At 55.7% G+C, this 26125-nt stretch overlaps 9 protein-coding genes across 9 annotated transcripts; 4 read left to right on the top strand and 5 right to left on the bottom strand.

Annotated features, from left to right (window-relative positions):
* Positions 1-1655: 1655 nt before the first annotated feature.
* On the top strand, positions 1656-3334 carry CC84DRAFT_1218926 (allantoinase; the record flags this gene model as incomplete). Its single annotated transcript, XM_018183041.1, has 3 exons — positions 1656-1806; positions 1872-2221; positions 2270-3334. 3 exons carry the CDS (start codon positions 1656-1658, stop codon positions 3332-3334), a joined length of 1566 nt encoding a protein of 521 aa, XP_018033990.1.
* Positions 3335-4468: 1134 nt separating this feature from the next.
* CC84DRAFT_1165840 (uncharacterized protein) lies at positions 4469-4952 on the top strand. The gene is made up of 3 exons (XM_018178808.1): positions 4469-4620; positions 4679-4754; positions 4817-4952. The coding sequence occupies exons 1-3, from the start codon at positions 4477-4479 to the stop codon at positions 4861-4863; spliced, it is 267 nt and encodes an 88-aa protein (XP_018033989.1). The 5' UTR covers positions 4469-4476; the 3' UTR covers positions 4864-4952.
* A 2146-nt stretch (positions 4953-7098) lies between these two features.
* Positions 7099-8237, top strand: CC84DRAFT_1218924 (alpha/beta-hydrolase; the record flags this gene model as incomplete). Its single annotated transcript, XM_018183040.1, has 3 exons — positions 7099-7165; positions 7212-7735; positions 7857-8237. 3 exons carry the CDS (start codon positions 7099-7101, stop codon positions 8235-8237), a joined length of 972 nt encoding a protein of 323 aa, XP_018033988.1.
* A 439-nt stretch (positions 8238-8676) lies between these two features.
* Positions 8677-10812, bottom strand: CC84DRAFT_861108 (PRP3-domain-containing protein). The gene has a single exon (XM_018187666.1). It carries the CDS (start codon positions 10602-10604, stop codon positions 9054-9056), a length of 1551 nt encoding a protein of 516 aa, XP_018033987.1. The 5' UTR covers positions 10605-10812; the 3' UTR covers positions 8677-9053.
* Positions 10813-10942: 130 nt separating this feature from the next.
* On the top strand, positions 10943-16533 carry CC84DRAFT_1197324 (DNA-directed RNA polymerase-like protein I subunit). Its single transcript, XM_018181514.1, has 3 exons — positions 10943-11190; positions 11239-14521; positions 14569-16533. Exons 1-3 carry the CDS (start codon positions 11009-11011, stop codon positions 16258-16260), a joined length of 5157 nt encoding a protein of 1718 aa, XP_018033986.1. The 5' UTR covers positions 10943-11008; the 3' UTR covers positions 16261-16533.
* Positions 16534-16574: 41 nt separating this feature from the next.
* CC84DRAFT_1177602 (uncharacterized protein) lies at positions 16575-18033 on the bottom strand (the record flags this gene model as incomplete). The annotated part of the gene is made up of 4 exons (XM_018180292.1): positions 16575-16788; positions 16852-17117; positions 17213-17763; positions 17976-18033. 4 exons carry the CDS (start codon positions 18031-18033, stop codon positions 16575-16577), a joined length of 1089 nt encoding a protein of 362 aa, XP_018033985.1.
* A 2865-nt stretch (positions 18034-20898) lies between these two features.
* On the bottom strand, positions 20899-21210 carry CC84DRAFT_1165833 (uncharacterized protein). The gene has a single exon (XM_018178807.1). The coding sequence runs from the start codon at positions 21197-21199 to the stop codon at positions 20942-20944; it is 258 nt and encodes an 85-aa protein (XP_018033984.1). The 5' UTR covers positions 21200-21210; the 3' UTR covers positions 20899-20941.
* CC84DRAFT_1165832 (uncharacterized protein) lies at positions 21141-22110 on the bottom strand. Its single transcript, XM_018178806.1, has one exon. It carries the CDS (start codon positions 22077-22079, stop codon positions 21225-21227), a length of 855 nt encoding a protein of 284 aa, XP_018033983.1. The 5' UTR covers positions 22080-22110; the 3' UTR covers positions 21141-21224.
* Positions 22111-24102: 1992 nt separating this feature from the next.
* Positions 24103-25851, bottom strand: CC84DRAFT_1165831 (PCI-domain-containing protein). Its single transcript, XM_018178805.1, has 2 exons — positions 25369-25851; positions 24103-25317 (listed from the first exon to the last, which is right to left on the bottom strand). Exons 1-2 carry the CDS (start codon positions 25631-25633, stop codon positions 24311-24313), a joined length of 1272 nt encoding a protein of 423 aa, XP_018033982.1. The 5' UTR covers positions 25634-25851; the 3' UTR covers positions 24103-24310.
* Between the last annotated feature and the right edge of the window lie 274 nt (positions 25852-26125).

Here is a 26125-nt window from a genome sequence, read left to right as displayed (position 1 = left end):
AAGAGAAATTCACACTCGCCTACTGACAAGGGTCGAATGCAGAAGCGGCATGAAAATTCAACTTTATCCATCGGCCGAATATTGCAAAACGCAGCTAGAAGGTGGATGTGCCTTCGGCCTGCCATCTTGCGTGTTTGTATTACTCGATGCGCTACTGTGAAGTGCCCGCGGTCCGGACGCATGCAGGGGATTCTTATTACTCGATCAAAACTGGGCCACGACGTTCGCCACCTCACCCCGTACCGCGGGACCCAGACGTGTCCGTCATCTTGTTTTGGGCTTCATTCGAGGCAAGGCTAGACGTACCATGCGTTTGGGAAGTGCTATATGAGACTTTGTTGTTTCTGTCTTTACGAAGGTGTTCGATGGGAGGTGGCTCAGCTTCCGACCGTGTAGCCAAACTGCCGCCGCTACGGATGATCTAGGGCTGCACTCGCCGAAAGACGGCTACCGTGATGAAACAGAAAGGCTCGAAAATTCATCGGTCCTAGTGTCGGCAGGTGAACGTAGGAGGTGCTGAGATTTCGGCCGCCTCCGATGGGCAGGGAACTCGCAAGCGGTAAGCGGTGGTAAGGTCGCGCTTCGTTACCGTGACTTGATGGGGATTGCGTTTCTATCGAGTAATGTACTGCTGGCAGCTCGCTGACAATCCTGTTAGCTTGACCCAATCAGGACACGCCGGTCCTAGTTCCGATCCTGCCATGTCCGAGCAATGCTCAAACAGAAGAGCAGCAAGAAATTCCAAAGGGTGTGTCGATCACATTCAAAAAGACAACAAAGACGAGCTCCCAGGAAATGCTCATACCGTCTGAGAGGCATGACGAACGTTGCGGCTTTTATTGGAGTCGTCTGGGGCACCTGCGCTAGCCCTACGCGATCTCGGTTGGACGCGCCCTTACTTGACAGATAAGCGGCAGAACCCTGGCGCATCGAAATGTGTGCTTATCGCGGCCGCCCACCAACTCCACATCGAACCAAGTCTGTCCGTTTCGATTTTAGCAAAAAGCCAACGGTTGTCTTCGCCGGGCTGCCAACAACGTTGTCCAGACTGGTGCCCCGCTGGTCTGCAAGCGTGCATGGTGGATTGACACATCCTTGCGCGTGGTGAGACCATGCTGGTTGGAGAAGGACGAAGCAAGCCTAGGTCGGCTCCGATAACCTACATGTAGCAGCACATACCAATTTTTATCGAGTAATCCCAAATCCCCACTGTCTTACCGCCATCCCGAGGCCTACCGAGTGCCTATGGCCGCTACTTCAGGAGTTCATGTGGATCCAAGGTTGCCGACTGGGCACAGCGATTGCAAAGACGGATAGATAAGGGTCTGCACCCCAGGTTTTGCTTCGACAAATCCGGCTTGTCTTCCAGCGCCTCTTCCTCTTTGTCTTGCTGTGTTACACAAGAATCAGCATTGCTCAGAGCGGCTTCAAATACATTAATTAAGCATACCAACTGTGGCTTATCTTGCTTATCTATACGGGCCTGCCTGACTAGACCTCCCTTACTGAGACACTGGACGGTAAAAGCCGCAGCGTGCAATTGCTTATAGCTCCATACCCCAGCTGGAGTACGCATATCTCCGTATCGCAGCCACTTCCCCAGATTCTTTGTCTGCCATTCTGACATGGCTCCCCACGCAACTACTCCCCCACCCATGCCTCACAGCACGCCAGTCCACCCCATCACTGTTTTCGCTTCGTCAAGAGCAGTGGTTGCTGGAAGACTAACGGAGGCCACCATTGTGGTATCTAATATTACCGGCAAAATCACATCCCTATTCCATTCCGTTCTTCCACCAACAGACTGTAAGTCACCCCAACAATCGCGATATGCCATCACAGCAGCACACTAACGAGGCGCACAATCTTAGTCCCCGAGGGCACTTCGTATACTGACTACTCACCACACATCCTTCTTCCCGGTCTGGTGGATGCTCATGTACATCTCAATGAGCCCGGCCGGACAGAATGGGAAGGCTTTTGGACTGGTACTCGCGCTGCGGCTTTTGGTGGTGTGACCACTGTCGTTGATATGCCCCTCAACGCTATCCCGCCTACGACTACGGTCGAGAATCTGCACATCAAGATAGAAGCTGCCAAAGGCAAGTGTTGGGTTGACGTCGGCTTCTACGGTGGAGTGATCCCAGGCAATGCTAGCGAGCTTCAGGGTCTTGTAAAGGAAGGTGTCAGAGGGTTCAAGGGCTTTTTGATTGACAGTGGCGTATGTTCCATTGGCCCGAATAAACCAAGCGAAGCTGACATATGGCAGGTCGACGAATTCCCAGCTGTTAAGCCCAACGACATCGAGCTGGCCCTCAAGGAACTCAAGGACTCCGCCACAACGCTTATGTTCCACGCCGAGATGATCCCTCCGATCACTGACTCAGTAGGCGACGATGTTCAGCGCGCGCACCCACCTGTTGCGCCAAGCGGTCCTCTTACCCACTACTCAACCTTCCTCGATTCCCGTCCCCCTTCTTTCGAAACCTATGCCATCGCAGAGATCCTCTCCCTATCCCACCTAGCCCCGGAACTCCAACTCCACATCGTTCACCTCTCCGCCATTGAAGCCATTCCGATGCTCCGCGAAGCCCGCGCAAAGGGAATCAAAATCACCGCGGAGACCTGCTTCCACTATCTGACCCTCGCAGCCGAGAACATTCAAGCTGGCGACACGCGCCACAAATGCTGCCCACCTATCCGCGAACAATCCAACCAAGACGGTCTATGGAATGAGCTCCTACAAGACCTCAACGGCGGGGTTATCCAAACTGTCGTATCCGACCATTCGCCCTGCACACCCGACATCAAGCTTCTACCCGCCCACCTCGCACCCAAGAAGCAGAGCACGCGCAAGCCAGGCCATGAAAAAGATTGCAACAGCTGTTCTTCCTCGGAAGGCGAGGAAGAGCTCGCCGAGGAGAAGGGTGACTTCTTCAGCGCCTGGGGCGGCATTTCCTCTGTCGGGCTTGGCCTACCAATTCTCTGGACAGAAGGCACACGCCGCGATGCGAACTTCAGCGTGGAAGAAATTGTGCGCTGGTGCTGCAAGAACACGGCCAAGCAGGTTGGACTGGAGCACAGCAAGGGCGATTTGGGAGTCGGCTTTGACGCGGATATCGTGGTGTTCGATGAGACGGCCGAATTCTGCGTGGAGCCGAGCACAATGCTGTTCCGGAACAAGGTCTCGCCGTACCAGGACAAGACGCTCAAGGGTGTTGTAAGGGAGACGTGGTTGAGGGGGGAGCGGGTGTTCACCAGGGAAGAGGGCTTCGTGGAGAAGGCTGGGCCAAAGGGGAAGCTGTTGCTCGAGCCGAGGAACGCGGTGCAATGAGCCTCAGACATGAAATGGCTACGATGATGCTTTCGTTGGAACTTACTGGTTCGGGGACGAGTCGGCTTGGTTATCGGACTTGCACACTGACCGCAATAGTCTCTGCATGATTGGCGTTACAGCTTGCATTTGTTACAATCCCGGCATTTTGCGCGCTGGTGTTGTGGTAGGGATTTCATCGGTAGCATAGACTTCATATTGCGCAGCAGATATTACGATCTCAATACAGACGTAAAGCCGACCTTCTTGTCTATATGAAGATCGCTGATTCGGTCAGGTGCTACGTATCGGGATCTGAGTGGTACATGCGGAGTTTCTGGTCTGAAAGCATTTCGTGCACGTGCTAGCTGGTAGAGGTGTGGTAATACTTTGGCTTGACGAGTGGTAGAGACGTTGAGAAGGCGCAGCTGGGTGAGCACCATGGCACCGAAGAACAAAAGTCCCCGTCACAATGTGAGGCTTGCACTGCGGAGTTCTAGTTCTCGTACGTTTACGTATCCACATCGACGGTATGTTATGGCCACGGGGTAACAGAAGCGTCGCACGGTACCGGTGGGTAGTTTCGAACGCCCATCACAAAGGACTATGTAGGAACAGTTGTCTGCCCGCGTTGATAGCTGCCCTAAATTGATCAACAACAGGCACAAAGCCATGGCATAGACATTTGCTCCTTCTCCTGTTATCTCGATACCTACACACTAGGCCGAATTCCATCCTACTGGCTCTATACACACAACATGTCGGATGAAGTCAGCTACGCCCGCACTTGGTCATGCTCACTCTATTCTGTAACGCAAACGCGCTGATCGAGAAGCACAATGCGTGTGGAACGTCTTATCAGACCTCGATATCAACTCTGTCCACAACATCGCAATTCATGCCTAGCACAACCCGGTAGACTGCACCTAGAAGCGCCCCATCGGCTCGTACAACACAACCAAGCCGTAGTCAGCGTAACACAGCGCACGAGTACAACCACGCGACGCACACAGCCAACCAAGTCGCCACACCATCTCGTCACAACGTTCTGTGTAGCCTTTCCGCCTTTTCGCCCCCGGACACAGCCTCAGCTCACGCGTCGACCCATCTTTCTGACGTCCCTTCCCCACAGTCTCCTTCATCACCACCACCACCCACTCGTCATGGCGTTCAACGCTTATCCATGGACACCAGCTACGTTTCCGGACGCATACGCCGCCGGCATCGCCTTGGGCAGTGTGGGACTCACGGCAGGCACATTCGCGCTACTATTCCTTGTCCGCGTACGGGGCCGGAAAGCGCGCAAGGTACACATGCATCGGCCCAGGTTCGTTCCACGGTGGAGATTGGTACTGAGTCGCGCAGAGTTCCGAAGTCAAGAGGAGAATTTCGGCGCCGCTCTCGGCGCGGCCGAGGGCGGAGGGGTACGAGCTCGAGGAAGGTGAGTGGGGGCGCAAAAGGCGCGCGTCAGTGCGCGGGATACTAACGAGTCTACGGTTCCAGGAAAGGGAGGGAGGTTCTCGAACCGAGGTGTGCACAACGGCATGTAGAATGATGCTCCTGAGTTGAGGGGGTAGGTGGGGAGTGCCTGCTGGCTGGGAGGCGTAGTTGCGGGGAATGTTATTACATTGGAAGGCGCTGTAGATCTAGGCTCAGTAGTATATCCATCATGTAACCTTTTGTCGTTCCATATGGCTCGAGACAAACAACGATTCGAGTTTTCGTTAGAGTGCGTTCTCGCTGTTGCCAGGTTCTCCTATGAGTTTGGATTGAGGTTGCCGGACTTCGGAGGGATGGAATCCAAACGCCTCTAGGGACATACAAAAATAGACGTAGGGATCGTACTGGGGATATTCGCACGCGTCCTTTTGTTGGACCAGCACCTTCCTTTTCCGCTGTCTTTCCGTTGAGATCTTCTGCTCCAAACTCGTCTATGTCCGCCTATCCAGGGAGCATCTTTGCCAACACACGCGCCGCGTTTAAGTTCCCCATTGCCATGAGGATCTTACAGTTGACACCGTTTGCTGGTGTTATTGGGCCGCCGTACCGAAGTACAAGCTCTGTGTGCTTGGCCACCATGTGTAGATACGACATGACATACCCACGCCGGGTCGACCTCGGTGTATTTGCAATAATCCCGAGACACTACGTTTGGTTCAAGGTTAGTATTCGCCCGCGTCCTGAAGTAGTAGACCCTTCTCCCGCAGTTGCTGTCCCAGTGAGTAGGCACTGAGAACCTCCGACCATACTGACACGGGGGCGACGTATACTATACCTAGTCAGGTCCCTCGAACCAGCCTCGGTTGACGTAGGCTTCTACAGAAGAGAACCGGTATATGATGAAATTACCAATAGTACACCCTGTATCTGATGCACGTCCGATACTTAGCCAGAGCGTGAGCCAAGAACGGGAAGGAACAAGCATCAAGCGGAAGGAATCTCAGACGTATGGTAGGCCGGCGAGGCGAATACAACAGGCGCTACTTCCTTCAGTCTTACTTCCTACGGTAACCTATCGTGTAAGGAATGCGAAGTTCCGCTCCAGGCAGGATCGTCAGACTATTGCCCACAGTGGTGCGACCGCGCCCCCGCCCACCCTAGAGCATATTCATGCCCGCTAAGCCCCGAAGGACACAGGTACGCGAGATCACGTGAATGTGGCCCCCACAGTCGGCTTAGGGAATGTACGAACGCTGTGGCCACGGTGATCGGCCTGGGCGCTACCGCCGCTTGACCGGGCTGAATCATGAGCTTGAATGACGAGTAAGTATTCGTTCACGATCGCTGGAAGCTTACTTGCAGCACACATAGAACTACATGCGCCACAGGTACATACATCTTACTTACATACCGTACCTGAGAATCACATGCATGCCCGTACAGTGCTCTTGTTCTACACCCCCACATTACAATTTCAAATTCATGTTCTCGCTCTCGACACACGGAGGGCAAGTCCATGGACCCCAACGCCCGCACAGACACTCTACCTAAACCGGCTCCCAAGCGCGCATACGTCCGTATCTCGTCTAAACACCCACTTATCTCCGCTACCGGTATAACTTGAACCAAAGCCATGGCGCGCTGCCCGGGCCCTCCCTCCTACGCTCGCACACCCTCGTCACGACTGCGCCCTCCCCGGCTACACCGTCGACATCACAGAGCATGGTCTGCCAAGCGAACGCACTAGGCCCCGGAGCAGCGCGCTGGCTGCACCCACTACTGGCGAAGATTTGAAGGATTTGGGGTCTACGGGAGGCGTCAAGGGCCCTGTGACGGGCATGTATACCGCCCCAGAGCCTGCGTGCGTGTAAGGGGATCAGATTAGCAGCTGGGCTTGCCGTTAGAGGTAGTCCGTGACAACCACGCTGGCTCGGCAGCATGTGGGTGTACAGGTACATGCAACGGGCGCGCAAAACGGGGCTGATTTCAACGTCGAACCTGCTTTAGCGGTTCTGCATCTGCACTGCGGTTCCTGTTTTTCTTCTCCTCCTGTGACCGACGTCTGCCTGATTGGTTGATGCATTCGAGGTCCTGGCATCGGTTTCTGCCTCGAGAGCCGAAGGAACATAGAGCGGTGCTCAGGTATATCTGATTGGTGGATGCCACGGTTTACATACATCGACCTCAAGTACTGCACGTATCTGCCTCGAGGGCCCAAGTAGGATCAGCCGATGAACCACAACGGCACGTCCGACAGTGCGTACATAGCGCGGGCGAACCTCGATTCTCGTATGGCACGGTGTATTCATTCCAACCATACTACGAGAATCCCTGTGCATGAAGCGATGGCAAACGACAAGCCCGACCCCCAACTCCCAGAGCCGCTGTGGAACGCTCTCTCCAAACTAAGCCGTAAGCCACCGCCATCCCCCCAAGCAATCACTGACGACCCCCCAAGACATAGTCTCCCGCGAAGACACAGAGCCCCCCCTCCTCCACCACCGCCAGCGCAGCCCCATCTCCACCTTCAACCCCGCTTTCCTTACCCCAACCCGCACCCACACGCCCCCCTCCAGCTCCCGCACCACCCAGAGCAAACCAGCCTTCCTCCTCCTCCACGGCGCCTGGCACACGCCCACCTGCTGGTCCCGCCTCGCACCCCTCCTCCAAGCCCACGGCCACCCCGTCTGCGCCCCGCACCTGCCCTCCAGCGGCGCAAATCCCCCGCTGCACAATTGGGACCCGGATATCGCCGTGATACGGGACAGCGTGACGCGGCTCGCTAGGGACGAGGGGCGGGACGTCGTGGTGGTTATGCACGCGCATGCCGGGCTTGCGGGGAGCGAGGGGCTTTCGGGGCTGGAGAAGCAGGCGTGCGGCGAGAGGGGGTGGAGGGGGGGCGTGGTGAGATTGGTGTATGTGTGTGCGTTCATGTTTGGGGAGGGGTGGACGCAGGTCCCGCCGGGGACGGGGGAAGGGTTGGTGAGTCTCGTTCCAATCTCTTGCCTTGCCTTGCGCCTCTCGGAGCATCTTCATGTCGAGGACGACGACGGGATGCCGGGAATGGTTTGAAGACGAGGAAGCTGACGACTGTACCGTGCAGGATCGGAACATCACCGTCGACCTCGCCCGCGGCATCTACTACGTGCACCCCGCGCAGGTCAAGGCGATGATGTACCAGGACGTCTCGGACGCCGAGATCGCGGCCATCGCAGCGCAGCTCGTGCCGCAGAGTCTGGCGGGGAACTGGTGCACGAGTTCCTTTGCGGCGTGGCGCTGGATCCCTTCCACATACGTAATCGCGCTGGGCGACCAGAAGGCGACGGTCGCGGCCGAGGAGTGGATTGTCAAGAGTGCGGTGGAGAGCGGGCGGTGTGCGGTTGATCGCGTCGTGAGGAGGAAGGTGGGACATTGCCCGCATTGGAGCCAGGCGGAGTGGATGGCGAGGTTGTTGGCTGAGGAAGCGGAGAGGAGTGTGCGGTGAGAAGGGGGGAGACAGAAGGGTTTGGAAAGCAGTCCGGAGTGAGGGAAACACATGTACTGTATCTGTTTCTGCACATGGTAGGACATTGTTCGAATAGACTACGGAAGATACCCAGTCGTGTCTACATGTCCTACTTGCGTGTTAGTCTGGTTTGTTAATGATGCTTATGATGAACGGGAAGCGCATTGCTTCTACAAAGACCTTATGGTGCGAACGGCCTTCACCCACGCAATTGGGCAGATTCCACGACATGGGCTTGTTTAGCACACGGGTGATCTAATAATATGACTTACGCTGTGGGGACATGATCTAGGTGAGGGGAAGGAAGAACAAATTGGGCACACATGGTCACGAGTAGGGCTGCGAGAGTCCGGGCACAGGAAAGCACTCGTCTAGGACAGGGTACCAGATGCAAAGACAGTGGAGAGTAGGGCTAGCAACACGGTTTGCATTAATATGTGCATTCCAACTATGGGCGGTAGAGTAAACTTACAGTCACTGAACAAAACAATATACATCTCTGCAGACGTACATACTGGACTGCACGACCGAGCAAGATGATACACCACGGCGTAGGTGCTCGCACCGGAAGAACCTGGACGCCGATGGAGCAGCGGTCTGGTAAGCGGTTTCCTTCCGAGCAGGTCATAGTCACTCTGCTCTCGCCTGACCGCCAGTTCACTTCGAACGGTATCCATAATTTTGGTTGATCTGTCACTCGAGTGAGCCTTGCGTGCTCTCGACCGCTAAGCGAAGAGTCTGTATAGTCAAGTGTACCCATCTTGACGTTGTTGATTGTGGCGTCCGCGCGGCCTTCTACTCGGGGCCCTTGGCAAGCGCTAGTGCCCACATACTGTCAATCTTGCTCCTCCCAAGGACTTGTCGGGCTTCACCATCTGTCTCGCACATCTTCGAACCCCACTTGCGAAAGCCGTGCTGTTTGAGCTCGCCCTCAAAGACAAGAACGCACGTGTTGTGGGAGTGGTCCTTTAGCTCTCCGTTCTCGTCCATAGAACGCATCCACTTCGGTTCCAGCGCTTGCTTTTCGGCCTGAATCTCAGTAGGCCGGGCATTCTCATCCCACTTGATACGATTGAGCATGAGCTTCTTGTACTTGTTGACAGAATGAATGCCGCCCTCGACTATGACCAGACACATCTTCGGATTGAATATAGTGATGCCGGTGAGAGCCAGCTGCTTTGCGTTTTGGTCGACCTGGTAGCGGTGCTTTCCATAAGCCAAGGTGTTGATCTTGAAAACGCACATGTAGAGACCCTTTTGAGCGTCCTTTTGCTGGTTGGTCTCAAGCTTCGCAAGTCGCTGCTCCTTGGTAAGTTTTCGCTCCTCGTTGGTCTTCACGTGGTCTTCATGGCGTTGTGCAATCTGTGATTCGACCAGCATCTCCACCGCGGTCGGGTCAGCAATGGCTTGCTCTCCCATGACGCGCATCATGTTTCCGCGCTTCACCTTCGGAGGCGGCGGGGGCTCTAAACCAAGACGGATCTTGGCCTGGTGCTCTTTGAGGTCCTCAGCCCGGCGCATCCTGCGTAGTTTGGCCTGCTCCTTGGGGGTGAGATACATGGGTTTCGTCTCGATGAGGCGCTTGTCTTGCGGAGCTTTGACCAAAGCGGGATGCTGGATATAGATGGTGATGATGGAATCGTCACCGTCGATCTTGACCTTGGACTCGTCTTGGATACAGTCGTATGTCTTCTCATCGAGTAGACCTTCGTCCCACCACTCGACGTCCGGCGGCGGCTGCACCAAGAAGCCGCGCTCGCTGTTCTCGTCCAGGCCAGCGCGGCGGGCTTGCAAGGCAAGCGCTTTCTTGATCTCCTCTAAGCGGTTCTGCGCACGTAGCTTGGAGGCCTGCTCGAGGTACTTGCCCCGTGAGTTGAACAATAGACCGCGCGAGACGCGAGCCTTGGCACCAGGAACGGGCTTTGGATCGTAGTAGGGGTTCTTCTTGTCCTCCTCGGACGGCTGCGCGGGTGCTTTGGCCTTGGTCTCGGCCGGCCTGCGGGCGTCGAATGCGGCCGCGGCATGCGGCCTGTCTGCAGCGGCTGCGGTGCTGGCCTCGATTTTGGAGTCGATCTTCTTGCTGGCCAGCAGCGCGGCGGTCCGCGCCTTCATGGCCTCGAGCTTGGACATGGAACTCGCTGCCGAGGGCGCGGGTGTCGGTGCGGGCGACGGCGATGGGGCCGGCGATGCGCCATTGCTCTGTGGTTTCCTCGCAGCGATCCTGGCTCTGATCTCGGCAGCCTTTGCGGCGGCGGCAGCCTTCGCAGCAGCAACAGGGTCGACGGCGGGCTTTGCGCGCTTGACGGCATCGCCGTGGTCGCCTGGGTACGGCCGTTTCTCGGGCATCGTGGGGGTGGGAGTCGGGAAGAGCGGGCGTGGCCGAAGGGGCAGTCGCGGGTGGTATCGCGGAAGGCGCGAGGGTCGACTGTCCGGGGGGCGCCCAGAAGCACTCGCTATGCACGGCAGGCGGCGCAGCGGGGTCAACCAACGTCGACAGCGAGGGCCCCCGTGGCGGGGGAGATGCAGCAGCGGTGGGTGGAGCGCGGGCGTCGTGGGTGAATTGTGCAGAGGTGACGCGCTGGGGCCGCGGCGGCCTTGCAGCGTAGCGTCGGCAGAATCCCGGCCCAACTTTTTCGAGTCTCGAAAAATTGTCCCCGCTGCCTACGAGCTTCCCATCCCGGCCGGTCGCATTGCGCTGCAACTTCTCAAAAGACACGGGACGCGGGTGCAGCGCGCGCCAATTTCCAACCATGAACCCGTCGCTCCCCGTCGCCTCTGCCATCAGTGGCGTGGAGTTCCAATTCTTCTCCGCGCAAGACGTCCGAACCGTCTCGGTGAAGCGCATATCCAATCCGACCACCTTTGACTCCCTCCTGCACCCAGTCCCGGGAGGTCTGCACGATGCTGCCTTGGGAGCTTTCCTAGACAACATGTAAGCTCTCACACCGGCATCTTGCCCCACCCAGACTGACCGCCACAGATGCGCAACATGCGGCCTCACCACCATGAACGGCTGCCCGGGCCACTGCGGACACATCGAGCTTCCCGTTCCCGTCTACCACATCAGCTTCCTCGATCAGCTTCTGCGCGTCCTCCGAGGAAAGTGCTGTTACTGCCACAACTTTAAACTCTCCCGCGCCCAGGTCAACGAATACGCTGCAAAACTTCGACTCCTGCGGCACGGCTTGATAGAGGACGCGAATGGCATGCATGAGCACGTTGACGCCAACAAGGGGAAGACCAGCAAGCAAGTCGACTCAGACGATGACGAGCAGGACGAGGATGGCATCATTGCCGAGCGGAATAGCTATGTCAAAAAGTGCATGAAGCGCGCGGGCATCTCCAAGCATGATGCGCACTCGCGGAGCAAGATGACCGAGGCCGTTTCCGACGCCAGGCGCCAAGTCATCAAAGACTTCTATGGCGCTATTTCCGTGGGCAAGAAGTGCAAGAACTGCCAGGGTGTCAATCCCACCTTCCGCAAGGACCGAAGCGTCAAGATCTTCCGCAAGAACCTCAGTGAGAAGGAGAGGGTGCAGATGGCCACATTGGAGAAGAGGATGGAGAACCCGCTCGACATTCTGCGACGGAGAGACGAGAGGGCCAAGAAGCAGACCGTACACGATGACGAGGGCGTTGCAGACCTCTCCGAGGAGGACGACATCGCCGACATGCTCGATGCGCAAGAGGCCGACGGCTCCTTGGTGGCATCTGAGTCCATGACAGCTTCCAAGACAAAGACAAAGTCCGCAGCGGCTGCGCGCGACAACGTCCAAGAATACATCAACGCCTCGGAAGTCCACGCGCACATGGTGCTGCTGTTCGAGAATGAAGCCGAAATCCTGCGACTACTCTACAGCCCCTACGCGCATTCCAAAGCATCAATGGCCGAGGTGAATGCGGATATGTTCTTCTTCAGGAACGTCATAGTCCCGCCCAACAAATACAGGATGGAAGACAAGACTGGAGACTCCATTGCTGAGAACCCGAGGAACTCACTCTACAAGAACGTTTTGAATGCTTGCGAGTCGATGCGTCAGATCACCCGAGAGATGCGCGGAGCGGAGAATGAAGCAGGCTACAGGCGACGCGATTTCGGCGACCTGCAAAACATCTGGGTCACTCTCCAGGGTGCTGTCAACTCGCTGGTCGACAAGGATGCGAACCCGGCGTCCGGCCTTGCTGGGAAGAACAGTGCAGATGGTGTCAAGCAGCTCCTGGAGAAGAAAGAAGGTCTCTTCCGCAAGAACATGATGGGCAAGCGCGTCAACTTCGCCGCTCGAAGTGTCATCTCTCCGGACCCCAACATTGAAACCAACGAGATTGGTGTACCACCTGTATTCGCACAGAAACTGACCTTCCCGGAACCCGTTACGAATCACAACTTTTACGACATGAAAGAGGCTGTGCTGAACGGACCCGACAAATGGCCGGGAGCTGTCGCTATTGAGAACGAGTACGGCCAAGTCGTTTCATTAAGGAAGAAGAACTACGAAGAGCGACAAGCCTTGGCTAACCAATTGCTTGCGCCTTCCAATGCTTTCTTGAACGGATCCAAGAACAAGAAGGTTCATAGGCATCTCGTCAACGGCGACGTGGTCATTATGAACCGTCAGCCAACACTCCACAAGCCTTCCATGATGGCACATCGTGCTCGCGTTCTACCTGGCGAAAGGACGATCCGCATGCACTACGCCAACTGCAACACATACAACGCCGATTTTGATGGTGATGAGATGAACATGCATTTCCCACAGAACGAGCTGGCTCGAGCGGAAGCAAATCTCGTAGCCAACACCGACAACCAGTACCTTTCTGCAACTGCAGGAAAGCCTCTAAGAGGTCTTATCCAAGATCACATCTCCATGGCCGTATGGCTGACAAGCAAAGATATGTTCTTCACGCGAGAAGAATACCAAGAGCTGCTGTACTCCTGTCTGAGGCCTGAGAATGGACACACGACTTCAGGTACTTTGGTCACCCTTGAACCCACGATATGGAAGCCCCGTCCGCTGTGGACAGGAAAACAACTCATCACTACAGTATTGAAGAACATCCAGCCAGCAGACTACCACGGTTTGACTTTGACGTCGAAGTCGCAGACAAACAAAAATCTATGGGGTCCGTTCACCGAAGAGCAAGAGGTCATCATACAGGATGGCGAGCTCCTATGCGGTATCCTTGACAAGAGCCAAATTGGTCCAGCAGGTGGCGGTCTAGTGAACGGCATCTACGAAGCTCATGGAGCCAGGTCTGCCGGTCAAGTACTCAGTGTTCTTGGTCGGTTGCTAACGAGGCTATTGAACATGCGTGCATTCTCTTGCGGTGTTGAAGATCTCATTCTCACACGGGAAGGTGACGAAGCGAGACTGCAGGAGCTCAGGAAAGCGGAGAAGGTCGGGTTTGAAGTTGCCTCAAGCTACGTAACACTGGATTCGAGCAAGATCACACCGACCAACAAGGAGTTAAAGAGACGACTGGAACAGGTGCTCCGGGACGACTCCAAGTCGAAAACGCTTGATATGCTCACCAACGGTGCATCGGCCAAGATTTCTTCAGCTGTCACTCAAGCGTGTCTGCCCCATCAGCTCATCAAACTTTTCCCGAAGAACCAGATGCAGACCATGACAGGCTCTGGAGCGAAGGGTAGTCTGGTCAACGCCAACCAGATTTCGTGCAATCTCGGCCAGCAGGTTCTTGAAGGTCGACGTGTCCCAATCATGATCAGTGGCAAGTCGCTCCCCTGCTTCAAGCCATACGAGACCAGTGTTCGAGCCGGAGGTTACGTCGTCAACCGTTTCTTGACCGGAATCCGGCCGCAGGAGTACTACTTCCATACCATGGCTGGCCGAGAAGGTCTCATTGATACCGCTGTCAAGACCTCGCGTTCAGGGTACCTCCAGCGATGTGTCATCAAGGGCCTGGAGGGTCTTCGCGTCGAGTATGACACGTCAGTCCGTGATTCCGATGGTAGTATGGTCCAGTTCTTGTACGGAGAAGATGGTCTCGATTCCACGAAACAAAAGTACCTCAAGGATTTCAAGTTCCAGGCTGAGAACTTCTGGTCATTGACCGAGTCTCTCCAGCTTGGAGACGCCTACGAGAAGGTCTTCAGCGAAGAGGCCACGGAGTACACCAAGTCCGCCTACAAGAAGTACAAGAAGAGCGGAAAACTCTCCGCCAAGGGTCCGGCTCTCGCAGAGTATCCTCCCAGTCGCTTCAGTGGAAGTACCTCGGAGGCCTTCTACGCTGCGAAAGCTGAAGTAAGTAATGGCTCCAGCTTCATGGTCTATTATCTAACCATCCGTAGTACCTCGACAAAAACCCTGATGGTCTGATCAAAAAGAAGAAGTCGGACGCATCCGGTGACATCCTGCGGAGAAACTTCGAAAGAATCTTGGACGTCAAATACCTACGCTCACTGGTCGAACCAGGAGAAGCTGTCGGTGTGGTCGCCGGTCAGTCCATTGGCGAGCCTTCGACTCAGATGACACTGAACACCTTCCATTTGGCTGGTCACGCTGCCAAGAACGTTACTTTGGGTATCCCGCGTCTTCGAGAGATTGTCATGACTGCTAGTGCCAACATCAGCACCCCCTCGATGACGTTGTATCCTCATAAAGAGATGCCAGTCAGTGACATGGACAAGTTTGCCAAGAGTATCAGCCGCCTTCCTTTGTCGTCAGTGTTGGACAAGGTCACCGTGACTGAGAATGTCGGCACCGGTACACAGTTCACCCAAGCCCGCCAGTACAAGATCCGACTTGACTTTTACCCTGCCAAGGAGTACACGCAAGAGTATGCCATCCAGGTCCGCGACGTTGCTGAGTCGATCGAGAAGAAGTTTTGCCCCCGATTGCACAAGATGGTTCGCATGGATCTCAAGAAGAAGGGTGAGAACAGATCACTTTCCACAGCCAGATCAGGGGGTGTTCCTACCATCGGCGAAGCCTCTGGCAGCATCGAGCAACAAACCATTCGCCAAGATGATGCTGGCGAGGAAGGTGGCAGGGACGACGATGTGATGAGCGATGATGGTGAGGCGGAAGGCGACGCAACTGACGCCAAGCAGCGAGGCCGGCGTGAAGATAGCGTTGAGTTTGACGCCCCCGAAGAAGGCGAGCAAGCTGCCGAAGACGTCGATGCAGAAAGCGAGGACGAAACCTATGGCGGTAGCCCCAAGGCCTCTCGTGCCTCCACCCCAGAGGCCGGGTCCGACGACGAGGACGCCGGGCCTCTGGTACCTTCCGAAGAGTCCTCCGAAATCCGTGAAGGGCGCGTAACCCACGCCTGTGCCGACGTCTCCACCTTCAAGTTCGACGACAAAGCCGGTGCCTACTGCGAAATCACCTTCGAGTATAGCGTGCACACGCCCAAGATCCTCATGCTCAACCACGTCGAAGCCGCCGCCGAGTTCGCCACCATCCACGTGATCCCCGGCATCACCAGCGCCGTGCTCGTCACCAAAGACTCGGGCACCGGAAAAGACCTCGACGAGCCCTACATCCTCACCGAAGGCTCCAACCTGATCGCCATGCGCGACTTCGGCCACATCATCGACACCTCGCGCATCGCCACCAACGACATCCACTCGATGCTCCGCCTCTACGGCGTCGAAGCCTGCCGCTCCTCCATTGTCAAGGAAATCCACGCCGTCTTCAGCGGCCACGGCATCAGCGTCGACCAGCGCCACCTCAGTCTCATCGCCGACGCCATGACCAAGGGTGGCGGTTTCACGGCGTTCAACCGCATCGGCATGAAGAGCAACCCGTCGCCGTTCATGAAGATGAGCTTCGAGACCACGGTGGGCTTCCTGAAGGATGCCGTGCTCGAAAAGGAAGCAGAGGCCCTGGATAACCCCAGCGCACGGATTGTGGTGGGCAAGCTGGGTTCGATGGGCACGGGGAGCTTTGATGTGCTTGCGCCGGTGCTTGTGCAGGATCCGCTCCGGGAGGAGGTGCTGCCGACGGTGGACGAGGATGTCGAGATGGAGGATGCGTAATGGTGCTGTTATCGTGTATTGCTGATTTTGCTTTGGCGTTCTGGCGGCATGGACGGGGTTTGGAGCATGTTTATGTGTCATGTTACGTTGCGCCATGTAAAAGTTGAGTCTGTCGGTGCTTTGAAGATATTGCTGGCTATGCCGTATGGATTCGCTCGGCTTAGCCTCCGCAGTTGAGCAGAATACAATCAGAATTGTCCATGTACAGTTCCGCCGAGTGTGGCCCACGTTTGATTACAACACACAACCACCGGCCCAAAAGCCACAGCCACGGCCAACGCTGTGCACGCAAGTCAATATGCGCGCATGGTGCCCTACCCGACGACCTCCCCGCTGACCTTCACCCTCCTCACACCCCTCCCACCTTTCTTCTTCCGCCCAAAGCACTGCAGCTTCACCTTCCCAACCCACTCCTTGCAGCTCCAGCCCACGCCCAAACTCTTCCGCACCTTCTGCCCCTTGCTAAATTGGTTCTCAGGCCACATCTCCTTCCGGTCGAGCTGCTTGTCCGCCGGGCCAGTAGGGCCCCTGCACACGCACACGTCAGCATACCTTCTCGCGCAATCACAGATACAAGGAGGCTCGACCTACCCAACGAACTTCTTGTTTCCCAGCAGGTCGTGCTGCCTTTTGTCGTCCTTTGGATACTCCTCATCCCCCCAGCGGCCCTTGTAGTACAGCCAGCCGGTCGGGGCGTCTGGCGTTGGGGCGAGCGGGGTGAAGGAGCGCGAGGACGGGGTGTAGGCGTAGTAGTATGCGGAGAGGAGGGGGTCGTAGAGGGGCCCGGGGTCTGTTTCGTCGACGAGGAGGAGCGGGGTGGGGAGGTTGAGGTTGGGGAGGGTGTGGTCGTGTGTGCCCTGTTGACTCAGTTGGCTACCTTCCCTCTTGCGGGGGGGAATCAAAGATTGACGTATGCGTGGATTTGGCAGAGGAGAGAGGGGGTTGCACGCACCGGCGTCGCATACAGCGCATGGCTCCCGTTCGCCGCGTACACCACCGGCCGTGTCCCTGTGGCGCCGTCTTTCAGCACCGTGCCCCACGCAAACGCCTCGCCGTTCGCATGCTGGCTGAACCACATAGCAGTTGGCACGCCGTGCTCAAACCGCACGAGGTTGTGCTCCCAGTCGCCTACGTGGTCGCCGAGTTGGTTCCCCAGGACCACCCCGCCCCAGTTGAACGCCCAGAAATACATGTAAAATGCATCGACGACGCCATTTCCTTTGTCCACGACGATGACCGCACACGTCTTCTCGTCGCCGCTGGCGGAGGGCTGGATGCCGCGAAGCCAGGTAGGCTGCGTGGTCACGTCCGCGGTGCTGGTGAGGTAGACATCCTCGCCGCCCCTGGCCCCGACATTGTTTAGCTGGTCGAGATTGGCTAGTGTGAGCGGCGCGGTGGGGAAGGCGATGTCCCTGCGAGCGATTTGGGGGCGTGTGTTGGCGAGGGTTGCGGCTGGGGAGGCGGGGCGGTACGTGTCGGATGAGAAGAGGCGGATGATTGGTGCTGGGGGAGATTTAGAGCTAAGACATATATGAGGTTTGGGGGATCCGTCGAGCGTAGCATGGGGGATTTGTGATTGGTATGTGGGCGGCTGGGAGGGACCCAAGACGACATGGCAGACGCGTACACGATGCCAGATGCGGCGGGTCTGGAGAGTGATTGATACTGCCTAGTGGAGGCCTCGCGTATGTAGGTGATAGACATGCTTGCCTTACCGTGGTCTCGTATGTATTGCGGCACAGCCGCCGTCGTTGAGTCGCTTGGTTCAGGCATCCCAGATAGCGGAAGGAACCGGTGTTTACACTTAGATCTAGCACTGACGCAGCTTTACATCTTGTACTCGAAAAGGCCTACATTGTGAATTGCTTGTGACCTCAGACAGACTCGCCATGTGGTCACCGTAAGCCGTGACCGCTGGAGAGAGAAGAAACCAGATGTGGCGTAAACGGTATGCAAGAGGGTGTCCGACAGCATATCACTCGCGGGTGCGGAGTAGGTAGCTGGGGCTGGGATCTTGGTACATGCTGTGTCCACGAGTTCCCCTTGTTGATCATATCTGCACCAGGTTCTCGTCAAGGTCACAGTGGTGTTGACATTAGATAGCCCGGTGACCTAAGTGCCATCGCAACAGGCACTCGCAAAACATGTTTGTTTACAGCAGTTTCTCCAGTGGCTGCATGTTGACTGCGCTCATTTGTTAGCATGCGTCGCGAAGAGCGACCGTTCCCTGCTTTCGACTCCAAACTCGTGCTGAGGAACCCGCTGGCAATTGCCGTGCAAGAGGGGCAATCGCCCTCAATACGTTAACGAATCGTATTGGAGACCAGTGTGACATGTGCGTACACATTTGGGGATCTCACGCCGCAGCTGCACCCCGGCCCGCAGTTTTCATAGCAACATGGAGGCGCAGGGCATGCTCCGCCGAGCTTCAGCAGCTTCCTCGTAGATACTAGGGCGTGACCGGTCGAGAGATGGAGAACATGGCTTGCGATGGCGCAGGACGCATCGCAGGTGAGCAGCGAGAACAGGGTTATGGCAGCACGAGGATCCTTTAGCGGATGTGTCCGTCTGTATGCATACGGCAGTGTTTCTGATTGGCTGTAATGCCATCCACTATTACGAGACAAATCGATCGCAGATAACGGCATTCTACGGATTCGCCGCCACGGGAGGTCCGATATTCACATGGCCTATCGTGTTCAGGACGCGTGCGCGCATCCACGTGCGCGGTATGCACAGTCAAGTCGGAGACCGTCGCTGCCTTCGGACGCCGAAAGCCGAAGTCTGCCCACAAATGGCAGACACATGGCGCCGCGTCTCGGCGTTGCAAATGTCGAGCAACCGAGACGATGACAGAAATTCCGGGACTCTGGTACGGTAGCGGTGAATCATCCGACTGTGTTGTTCTTTATCCCACGTCGTAAGCAAACGACAGGGTCAATCTTCAAGGGTTGCGCAAGTAGGACCGCAAACACGTACCCGTATCCGTTTGGGGCGTATCCATGGTGAGGATTACTATTCGCACGCGCGCAGTGCGGCTACGCCTCCGTTAATTTGACTCGGACAGAAGCGGAGGGTTATGCGAGATGGCTGCAGGTAATATCAAAAGTCGGCACAGCCGAAGGATTGCGGCTCCTGGATGCCATACAGCCGGCTTCTCTTTCTGAGCCTTGTCGAAGCTTACATTTGACATCTCTCAGACGACGTCCTTCGACCGTGATTGGCTAGCGTCACAATTGTTGCTTGCTTATGTTGCGAGATGAAATAAAAGCGAGTAAATAGAGGCCGGTGGGACATCGTGTAGTCAGTCGATATGGCTGATGGGCTAGAGTATCGAGGGTGGTATACCTACCAATGCGCCATGCTCTGAACGATTCGGATCCCAAGGTTATGATTGGGTATCTGGTCTCAATCCGCAAAGCCAGGAAAGCATCAGGATCATGGAAGGCCACATTGATAATACCTGACCCATGCCGTCGTCATCCTTGTACCCTACTCCCAGGCATGTCAATCATCGCGCAAGGATTTGGTGGAAACATGTTTGGACGAAGGCAACGAAGCGCAGATGTGCGCTATATTAGACAGAAAAGCGAGGATGAGCCTGTGATGACGAGAATGTCAGATCTGCGAAGGCCAGGAGTTGGGTGGGACATCTTGAGACCGTACAAGCTTGAACACTAGCGATGACATCTTCAAGGAAATGTTCCAGAACACAGAGTTAAGCGCTCTTTCGAAGACGCGGTCACCGAATACTGGTAGGGGAACTCTTGATGCTGAAGAAAATCTGCGCTTCTGTATGCCAGATGCCATGGATTGCGGAAAACACTCGACACAACAGGAACTTCCGGGAATGTTCTCAATAGCCTCTTCGATTCCAGGGAATTCCGCAATGTTAGCGAAAAGAAGTGTCCGGGCGGAGCCGTTGGGCCCGTAGGCTATTCGAGTGTGCTTGGGGGAGTGTTGTGTTGGTTGGGTTGGGAAGTCGGAGCCCGGCTGTTGGCAATTGGATTGTTGAAGCGGCACCTTCCTGATATAGCTTTTTTGCCCGTCCCTACATCGTGATATCTGGTCGAGCTGCATCCTCGACACATAAAGGTTTTGTGGACACAAGTGACGCTTATTGCTCTGCACCGTGCCGAGCTACCACTCGGTTCTACCATCAAGAGCGAGTGTGCATGTCCTGGACCACGATGAGGGTACCGCCTCGTCGAAAGCGAGCAATCAGTTGGCACAAGGGGATAGTGGGATGTCGGGAGCGAACGGAGTTAGCAACATTATGGGTCTTTCGGCGGAGTCGCCAAAGGATGACAAGCTCCGGGTCAGGTTGTAGGACAAGTTTTAGACGCTAGGGGAAAAGTTACGGATCCGCTCTGGAAGGTAGAAGAGTTATACCAAAGTTCGACTGTTACGCCCATGGGTCTTCTGGACGTCTCATGAACAAGACATGGCGACACAACAGACACTGTCGTCGCGCAGTGCGAAATCTCGGAGAAGGTCAAACGCTGAAGCCGGATTTGGGCTTAGAAAGAGCGAGCATTATGGGTCGCAAGTTGGTAAGAGATACAGACTTCTGCCATGCAGATGCTGCAGACTTCGAGCTCTGCTTTGCGTTCTCTGCTGACGTTAAGAGACAGCGCACGCTACTCTGTCGGTCCTTTAAGGAAATGTACCACGTACAACCTTAGCTTTGTACGACCGCTCTCCAATTCTGCCGCCGTTGCAATTCCACAATCTGCTGAGCCACGTCAATCAGCGTCTCTTCGACCTGACGATATTGCACGAGCCCCAGGATTGGCCCAGCAATCTGGGTGTCTGATAGCACCGCCGATGGATAATTAGAAGACGGTCGCCGTGGAGGCGAACCATCAGAACGTACGCGACCCACAAGTTCTGGGAAGCGGCTGACCAAAAGTTGAGCGATCGTATCGCCAGTCGGCATTATACCAGCAGTTATCATGAACCGTCTATTGCCAGCTTGTGGAGCAAAAGCTGCCTGAACACCTGCAATTGCAAGATCCTAGCATAATATGAGCGCTGAAAATCGAAGTCAACACTCCGGCCAGGCAGATTCGACTCACTCTGACATCAACATAGTAGTCGATACCATAGGGTGGTGATCTCACACGCTCGTGCGAGTCGCTGCTGCAGATGTTCCATATCCTTCGATTTGCCTCTTGGATATCCGATGAATTTCCTAAAGCTCGCATATTCGGTCCATACACACTAGGCGCAGCGACGTAAGCAAGTTCGAATCGCGTACGAGCCACGTGCATCCAGTTCTTGATCGCTGCGTAAACAATGTTATCACTCGCTTGGCTAGTTGCAAGAATATACTCTGGGTCGACCTCTGAACTTCGATGTGATCGGTTGTAAGGACTTGGATCCGGCTGAACCAACCATCGTGCGAAAGATGAGAGCGAAGTTACAACGACAACTCTATGTACCCTCGCGTTCAACCGAGTGATGGATCTGAAGAGGTTGAGTATGTATTCGGACTGGAGATTCACGAAGCGGGCGAGGCAGTTGGCCTCTTCGGAATGATCTGCGGCAACATGGATAATCGTATCGAAAGGCTCTGGATGGTCTCGGAGCGCATCGTCGAAAGCACCGGGCGTGGAGAGCCTGCTTCGAGGTACCATGGCGATCTCTAGCCACGGATAGCGGGTCGCTGGATACTGCTGCCTCAGGAGGTGGACCTGGCCTTGGTCTTGTGAGCTAACGACAGCCCGGACAGAGACATCGTAGGCCAGTAACTGGTTCAGTGTTCGTCCTCCGATGAGACTATCGACGCCTGTAAGAAGAATGCGTCTTCTAGCCATGGCCAGGTGTTGACGTGGTGACACTTAAGAATGTAGGTGGTGAGACCGCTAAAGGTGGGTGGAAGGATTCTGGGTGGCAGGGGACTAGCCAGTCTATACAGGTCACGTTTCTGGCAACGAAGATTAGGCCATCACCTGTGTACGAGCCATGAAGGACGCCACGGTATGCTGGGGGGCGATCAACATTGACTCGCGTTTGTAGCTTACATGAATAGTCTTATAGGCTCCAGTGTAGAGAATGACAGTTCAGACGCAGGCGGCGAAGAGGTCTTTACCTACCATCAGATGCTCAGCGTGGCATTGTGCTAGTCATTGCCCGTGTCAACAAGGCACTGTTCTCAAGGTCGAAACTGTGATGAATAAGATTCAATGTGATACTGTTACTTGGGATACCAGAGTTTAGTTCTGTTCGCGAGGGAACAGAGTATCCTTTCTGTGCGGGCACTCGGGAGAAGAGCTTCCAGGGCCTTCCATAGTCGACAGATCTGGTTGGTTACCGCCTTTTCGTGCATACAGATGGCATCGCGGCGACTCAAGTTGAAAACGACTGAAGGCCAGAGGAGACGGTCACCCCTGAGCTGGGTGACCATTAAGGCCTGTCAAGCTGTCATTGGTGAGACGCTACCGAAGCTGTAGCTGCGTGTTCCGTACATGACAAGCCCCGCCGACACTCTCATGGCATATTAGCGTCACACTCCACGTGGGAATAACTGTGGAACCATGAGGCCGGTAGCGGTCAAGACACCCATCCACAGCCACAGTGTGCCTAAAAGGCAGAACTTAATCAGGATCATCCAAGCTTGAATAACAGAGCAGTCCACGGGAAAGTCTTCCCACTAGTGTACCCGAAGGAGGGCTTACCCATGCAAGATCCTGAAGCGGGCAGCATAAATAATGCTAGACCGAACGATATTGCGGCGAAGACATTTGGACTGTCATTTGATGCCAGATGCCAGACTTGTGTGTGGGTCGGAGTGCTACAGGCGATGCACTGTCGGGGTCCTATCGTCATCTCTCACCGCTGAGCTCTCGACCTCGACATTGGGGCTGTCATGCGGGTCGCCAATCATACCCAGCTAGAGCTTAGTATCCAGCGAGGAAAGAGCTTCGCCTCGATCCGCTGCCGGGAAGGATGTAGCGAAACAGAGAATGGGATGGTAATGAGAAAAGCTTGGCAAGGCGAGGATGAGCAGGGCTTCAGCTCTCATGTCCCAGCCTCTCCACTTATGTGTTGATTTGTCGGGGGCCGAAAGCACCTAGCGGCATTGCCAGTTGGGCTGCAAGGGAGTCTCCAATGCGCGGAGACGGCAACCTCGAGAACCCCCGTACTGTCTAAAGTTGAAAATTCTCGCTATTCATGTCCGCGAGCGGCGTCTGTGGCTGCACCAGGCTGGGATTTTAGTGGTCGCGTCGTGCGGTAAAGCAGAAGTTATCGTGCGGTAAGCTGCGGCTACTATATGGTGGGGATGGTGTATGCACGCCTAGTGCCGGGTCCGTGAATACCGGGACAATTTGTGTACCATGCCAGATGCATGATGGCGCGTATGTAGTGCTGAATGGCTGAGGGACGACGTCGTTCGCGAGGGTTCGGCAACCGCAATCGAGTGGCACCGCACCTTGGGTAGTTCTTAGCTCCTGCGGCGCCAATCCAGTTTAACTCAGGTCACGTGTAGCGGCTCGCGCAAGGTTCCAGCTTCAGTAAGCCCGGCGCCCAAGGCCACTGCTGCAGGGTCAGATTTTATATTCGTTGCTATGCTATGAAATCCGGTGGAGACATCCCATGCCGACGTGCATTATTGGGCGGATTCTGGGATCTGCAACGCCCGCCAAAAACTCCAGCTCGCTTGCGCAGCGAGATGGCTAGCTAGCTCCAGCAACCTGGACACGACACATTTCATTAGCTCACAGTTCGGCTGGAGCAGATAGAAAGGAAGACACCACGCTTCGTCCGTCTGGCAAACTCCATCAATACATAGTGTTGCAACAAGCCGCGTGGGGTGGAGAAGATACGAGATTGACAATGTGACAGGCCCACAGTGTGTCATTATGTTCTATTGCGGACACCGGCAGGCTCATCTCCATACGCCGGACCGCTTGCTAGTACAGTACATAATCGACAGCCTTCAAGCATCCCGGAGTGATCCAGCCTGAGTGGACCCAGAAGTAGGTTAATGTCTGCACGACTCTATCTGCATGCCAATCCTCTACAATGACCGCTTGCCGACCTGGTCTTACTCCAGCAGTGACGCCTGGTTCGTGTACAGCACGTCGACCACATTGCTCAATTTCTCGATTGTCCCCAAGGCTGCGTCGTAGGACTGGTCCCTTTCGGACTCATCAAAGACGATTAAACACCCAGCCCCTTGGTCAAGAACTCCAATGATGACTTTATCCAGGATCATTTGCGAAAGCTTCCGCTCCACTTGAACCGTATCGAGACCCACCATCTTGGCGACATGGTCGATCTCTACCCTGCTGAACGGCTCAATCACCTTGATAAGGTTCTGCTCGAGCATGTTGTCGTACAGGCGCCGGAGATGGCCCGTGACGAATGTATCGCTGCCTAGCTCCTGGCGGTAGTCGGTTAATGCCGTCTCGTACTCCTCCAAGCTGCGGTTGGTGTGCGCACGTGCGACGGCCTTCATTGCGTCTAGGCTCTTACCGGCATATTTGATGGCGTGTTTTGAGGTCATCAATGAGGTCACATCATCCCCAGCGTTGAGCATGATCTTGCAGAGCAGCATGTACTGCAGCGCTGACGTTGCCTTCTGCGCCTCATCTTGCGAGTGGTAGCCCTCCATAGCTTCAATAAAGTATGAGAAGGAGGTGTTGAAGTCGCCGTCCTCGGCATGGAGCATACCGCTCTGCATGTCGAGCCCCGCTTGCAGCAAGGGTGGGGTGTACACTGACGCCGCCGAGGTGCGGGCAGAAGTGAGTGCGGCTCGGCCCTTCGGTATGTTGCCTAGAGCATGGTAGACGCGTGACTCGAGCAGCTGTACCTCGACCAGCACCAGCTTGTCGTCCAATCGCTTGAGCTCCTTGAGCAGGCCGTTGATAAGCGTGAGTGCATCGTAGTAGGCGCGTTTCTGCATGTACAAGGATACGAGGCGAGTCTCCAAATTCTGGCGGAGGAAGCCTCTCCGCTCGGACACAGCCCACTCTATGCATGACTTGGTGACGCTGATCTGGACGTCGGTCGTGTTGGGGATGGATGTGAAGAGTTCGAGCAGCTGGCGCACTGTCTGCAAGTTAGTCACACGCTACGTGACAAGAAAAGATGTCGACTTGCCTAGCTTTGCCGTCTTTGCCTTTGCGAATGAGGATAGCACCGACCGCGTCTGCTTGACAAGCTCCGCGAGGGCATCCACCCGCCGCTGGTCACGGTATAGCTCGCCCAGGCCGACCAACGCGCCCTCGTAGTTCTTTATCGCGGCTTCATTGGATCCCGGATTTGTCGACAGCACGTCCTTGTACACCTCCTCTGCCTTGGCCGGCTCCGTCTTTGCGAGCTTCTGCGCCTCCGCTATCCGTTTGCCGTTGTCGGCGGCAGCCATGGCGAGGATCGGGGCGGCGAGAAGGGTTTCGGGATATGCGGGGGAGACGACGGGGTCGACGGTGGTGGTGGGTACGTTTGATGGCGGGGTGGCGGGCAAAGCTGGTGAGCTCTCGATGGCACACTGATGGTAGCTTCCGTGAACGCGGCGATCACGCCGCCGGGCCGACAATATTCCGGGACATGTCGCTATAACAACCACGGTTTCGCTGCACGAACAGCAGCCGCAACAGACGTTTTCGAATTATTCAAGACGCAGTGCATCCACTGTGCAGCCCCTCTGGCGCATGCAGCCTCACCGCGCGGCTGCGCGAAGTGGGCGCTGCCGGGGTGATAGACAGTGACATGGCGCGATAGGAGCCAATCAATGAGCTCATCGGCCCGTGCACATAAACAGATAAACATGGGAGCTCCCCATCCCAATACACACACCGCTGCTCTCGCACCCTCCCATCCACGACCTCACGAACGTTCATATACCCGCGCAGGCTCG

This window comes from Paraphaeosphaeria sporulosa (genome assembly GCF_001642045.1).
Source record: "Paraphaeosphaeria sporulosa strain AP3s5-JAC2a unplaced genomic scaffold CC84scaffold_7, whole genome shotgun sequence".
Taxonomy (NCBI): domain Eukaryota; kingdom Fungi; phylum Ascomycota; class Dothideomycetes; order Pleosporales; family Didymosphaeriaceae; genus Paraphaeosphaeria; species Paraphaeosphaeria sporulosa.
This window is presented reverse-complemented; position numbering and strand designations above follow the sequence as displayed.